General features: G+C 39.1%; 1 protein-coding gene across 1 annotated transcript; it reads left to right on the plus strand.

Annotated features, from left to right (window-relative positions):
- Positions 1–2,724: 2,724 nt before the first annotated feature.
- LOC106952346 (serine/threonine-protein phosphatase 2A 56 kDa regulatory subunit epsilon isoform-like) lies at positions 2,725–4,734 on the plus strand (the record flags this gene model as incomplete). The annotated part of the gene is made up of 5 exons (XM_015040396.1): positions 2,725–2,865; positions 3,345–3,398; positions 4,241–4,291; positions 4,375–4,494; positions 4,583–4,734. Coding segments are annotated over 5 exons (498 nt in total), but the record flags the coding sequence as incomplete, so codon positions are not given.
- Positions 4,735–5,111: the final 377 nt, after the last annotated feature.

Consider the following 5,111-nt stretch of genomic DNA (forward strand, 5'->3'; position numbering starts at 1 on the left):
TTTTTTTTTAAACATTTATTTATTGATTTTAACAGGAGAACAAGAAACATACATATATTCACTTACAAATACTTGAAATGTAGACCTAGACCAGACAAAAACCCAAAGGGCATATACACAGGGTAGGGGGAAAAAAAAAAAAAGGGAGGGGAGGGGGGGGTTGCAGCAGACCCTCAATTGACCAACCAACATAAACATCAGTTTGACTCACCATATGGCCTTATAACCAATCCTCTTTCCATCCATCAAGCTGGATATCATTTTGGCACAGCCAAGTGTAAAAGACAGACCAGACCACCCAAAATTTATCAAGCTTATTCTTAGTAAAATAACTGATTTTCTCAAGTGCAAAGTAGAACGTCATTTGTGTGGTCCATTGTGAAATTCCACATAATGTCCCTTTCTTCCAAGAGAGTGCAATGCAGCGTTTAGCTTCCAAAAAGGAGACATTAAGTAAGGATCTCAAGTTGTTTGGGATAACAAAGTCTTCAGGATAAATATTCAAGATGCACATTTTTGGATTCAAAGGAACCTTTTTACCAATCATCTGACCTATCACAATCAATACATCCTTCCAAAACGCCAACACTCGAGGACACGCCCACATGCAATGAAATAAAGAACCTTTTTGGGAAGTACATTTAATGCAAGTGTCAGGAATATTAGGGTTAAAATGATGCAATTTAACTGGAGTGATGTATTGCCTAGTCAGCCATTTGTATTGTAATAATTTGGAATTTGTGTTAGCAGATTGTATTCTTTGAAGTTTTGAAATTAAGAGCAATTTTTGCATCCCAAAATCAAACTTAAAACTCACTAGTATTTATAGCTGTATACTATTTAGCCATTTATTTTCAAGTTTTAGATGGTCTCATTATTTATGAAATGTTAATCAAAATCTCAAATCAAATTTTATTTGTTTAGCACATTTCAGCATCAAGGCATGCTTTTAGACCTGTGCGTTACATCTTAAAAACACAAAAATACAAAGTCATAGAAACACAGTCAACATTTAGTGTGATTAAGAGCAAATGAAGTAAAAGTACTTTAGACTGAAACCCAGGCACAGCCAGGCTGCTGGGACCAACAGGACAACATGGCTGACCTTTAACATTGCAAGCAGGTCTCCAGTGTTTCAGTCCTATGGCTCATCAGCAGGCCCAGTCCCAGGCCCATTTCTGCAGCTTCTGATCTGAGCCTTCATACTGCTGAGGTTTGGAACCAAGCTGTTCACACCACCTAAACACATATCCATCCTCACCTAAACTAAAGTTCACTCTGGCCTTTAAGGAACTTTTATTACCTTTCTTGTTAATGAGTAATCAGAACCTCCATGCATCATGTTTGTTCTGGAACTGCAGCACAGACACAGACATGCACACACGTTTGCGTGGCTATCTTTGTGGGGACTTTCCATTGACTTCCATTAATTTCTACAGCCTAAACCTAACCCTTATCCTAAACATAACCATTACATACCTAACACTAACCCTAACCAAAACTCGATTCACACCTTAGTCTTAAATCTAAAAATAGCGTTTCCCCTTGTGGGGACCAGGCTTCTGTTCCCACAAGGAGCAGTGGGTCCCCACAACGCATGTGTCAGGAAAATGGTCCCCACAAGGTATTGCAAACAAACACACACACAGCTTCAGCCTCTCTCTCCATCTACGTTGATTTAGAGGAGAAATGTTTTGAAGTAAATATGGAAGATTAAATGGTAAGAATTATGTGTCAACTCGAACTCTGGTGCCAGCAGATGCTTATGGCAGCAGCAGTTGGAGTCTAACAGAATAAATGCTATATCATTGGCTCAATCACATTGAGCCAATGATGACCATCAGTATGTAATCATATGGAGAAATCATATGGAGAACTGCCTAATAATCTGAGTTGAGGCATGGTGGCTGATGGGGGTGGGGTGGAAAGTCTGAAAAGATTTTTCATTTTTGATGATAAACAGTTAAATGTTGATTAAAAAACTCATAACTTACATAGAACTAATCAACAAAGCTGATTAAAGGATGGTTGCTCCTCTCGGTCTCAGCCTGTAGTTTGAGAAAAGTGAGAATATAATCAGTTGTCTCTCCTGCACGAGTCCTGCTGCTGCGTCCAGCTCTGTCAGCTACTGCATGTTGTGCATTTAGTATTTCCCAGACTAAAAGAGGCTTGAAGAGTAAATGAGTTCTTAGTGAAATTAGCAAGTATTGAAAGAGTACTTTCTAATACTAGGAGTACTTTCAATACTTGCTAATTTCACTCAGGACTTCTTGGAATAGGTTACATGGGAAATATTTTTCTTTAAAACGACAGGCTCCAAGTAGTTTGTGTTTTCAGACAGATGGGTACATGAAATAGTTTCTATTGCTGCAGATGATCCATCTTGGTATTTCATTGTCAGACATCTTAGAATTTAAAAAAAGCAAACAAAAAAAACAACAGATTGTTTTTCTTTATTATTTCATATGTAAAGTTTAAGAATTGAATGAATGAGTATTATGTTTGTACTTAGATGATACTGGCTAAGCTAAGAGAGAGTGAGAGAAATTTATATGGTAAATACAGTTTCATTTTTTTGGTTTACAGTTTTAGACTATAAACAGATTTAGTTGAAATTTTTAATTTTCCTAATGTGAACTTTTTAAATATTCATATAATCTCTGCTCATTACTGACTTTTTGCGTTATGAGCTGCTAACATAGCTGTCTTTGTTTCAGTGTTTAATGGTGCTTTTGTCTCGTCTCTCTTTCTGCCAGTATAATCAATGGTTTTGCTTTGCCGCTGAAAGCAGAACATAAGCAGTTTCTGGTTAAAGTGTTGATCCCCCTTCATACTGTCAGGAGCCTGTCCCTCTTCCATGCACAGGTAATGTCTTTCTGGAATATTTTAACCTTGTTTACCTTTTCTTGTCAATTTGACACTTATTGGACTGTTTTATTTTGCTGCTTTAGATTGTATTATTTAAAATCGTTTTTAATTTTTACTGAACTCTGATCAGTAAAAATCGTGTTTTTTCAAGTGATATTCTGTTAAAGATATCATTGGATATTATTGAACTTACTTGATGCCTGTTCAGGGGCAAGCACCAGTTTTGAAACTTGAAATGTTTTGATTATAAACACTTCATTTTTAGGTTTTGTTTAAATAACAAAGTTTTGGTTCTGGAGGTGGAGTGGACTACAGATTTACAAAGTTGGGAAACATACAGCTTCTGAATCTTTGATTTTCTTATCTCTTGAATAGTTGTAGGTTTTATCAAACCAACTGGATGATTTAAGCTCTGTATTCTACCTAACCTGTTTGAAATAACTGGTATTAAAGCTTGAGCTCTTCTCTTTTTACAGTTGGCTTATTGCATTGTACAATTCTTAGAGAAAGACCCGACATTAACAGAACCAGTAAGTATCACTACACGTCTTGTTGAATATCTGAAGTGAATATACAGCTGGCTTCACACCAGATATTCACTATGTTTCTATCATTGCTAAATAGAACACTAATGTTCCAATAATAAAGAATAGTTGGGGTGTGGAAGACCATTCTGGATGACTAAAGCTACCTGGGTTTTTCATCCATCCTGACACTTTCCCAGAGATCCTCTTCAGTTTACTGTAGCTAACCTACAGGATTCCTGAACAACAAACCAGAGCAGAGTTCATCATTCCCACTAACCCGGTCCAGTCCGCTGTAATTAAACTCTAATTTGCTTGTCTCGAAAGTCTGGTTTGTTGGAGGAGGTCTGAATGTACAATCAAGCTCTGATGCAGAACAAAAAAGTGAACTCTGGTCCACCTAAAACCTGGGTTTCAGTTGAAGTGACCTCTGGTGCAGTTCAAATGTATGTAAACGCCAAGCAGACCAGAAACCGCTCCAAAAACAGGAAGTGGACCGCAGCACTGTCAGCTGGTTCCTCGCCATCCCTGCCCTGCCCTGGCGGGAGGCCCACTTTTCCTACTTGACAATCAGTCTCAGACGTGGTGGAACTGACTTGACTGAGTTTTGTTGGCTTGATGGAACCCACAGAACTGAGCCTTCTGCAAAAAGTAAAACTGTCATTCTTAGATGGGACTCTGAGGTTACCATTGAGAATATCTGCTGCTTCAGATATTCTGGGGCCTTCTTCTTGTTGACTTTCCTAAAACTACTCTCAAAGTTATGTAGCTCCACACACACACTGCAGTTAGAATAACAGAGAACTGAAACTCAAGTCCATTTCCATGTTCTCTTCCTTCCTCTTCAGGTCATCAGAGGCTTACTGAAGTTCTGGCCAAAAACGTGCAGTCAAAAAGAGGTAAGGCTGCTGAAGGAAAGGAGGACTACTTCTCTATACACACACTCGGTCAATAAGTAATGCTCTCCTCTGTGGTGGTTCAGGTGATGTTTCTGGGAGAGCTGGAGGAAATTCTGGATGTGATAGAGCCCACACAGTTTGTAAAGATCCAAGAGCCGCTATTCAAACAGATCTCCAGATGCGTTTCCAGCCCACATTTCCAGGTTAGTTATGTCCCATATAAACCATGCCTGGGCTGTTTGGATCTGGAGATGAGTATGTGTGTGTGCGTGCACGTGTGGTTCTCTGCAGGTCGCAGAGCGAGCTTTGTACTATTGGAACAACGAATACATCATGAGTCTGATTGAGGAGAACTCCAGCGTCATCCTGCCCATCATGTTTGCCAGCCTGTACAGGATCTCGAAAGAGCATTGGAACCCGTGAGTCGCCTTGCACACCTAACATGAACAAACTGTCTATGTAATTATTACACAAAACGTGAGATAGATCTGTCTGCAAATCAACAATAAGATTTGTTCTAGTTCAGATTACAGTGTTCCCAAAAATAATAAAAACTCAACTTTCTCTACCCTGCTGACCAGAGATCAGTTAGAGGCTCAGCTATTTTTGATTGATCTTTCTATTTTTCATAAATAATAACTGGATCATTCTTTTGTATTGTCTATGGAACATTTATTTGTTGTTTGGTCTGGCGTTAAATGAGTGATGATGTAAATTCCTGAACATTAGAAAAAGTGAGGAGTGGAATAATCCTCCAGTGACCGGGGGGGGGGGGGGGGGGGGGGGGGGGGGGGAACTTTTTTTTTTTTGGGGGGGCCCC

Source organism: Poecilia latipinna, unplaced genomic scaffold (assembly GCF_001443285.1).
Source record: "Poecilia latipinna isolate Pla-1442-1.1 unplaced genomic scaffold, P_latipinna-1.0 Scaffold509, whole genome shotgun sequence".
Classification (NCBI taxonomy): Eukaryota; Metazoa; Chordata; class Actinopteri; order Cyprinodontiformes; family Poeciliidae; genus Poecilia; species Poecilia latipinna.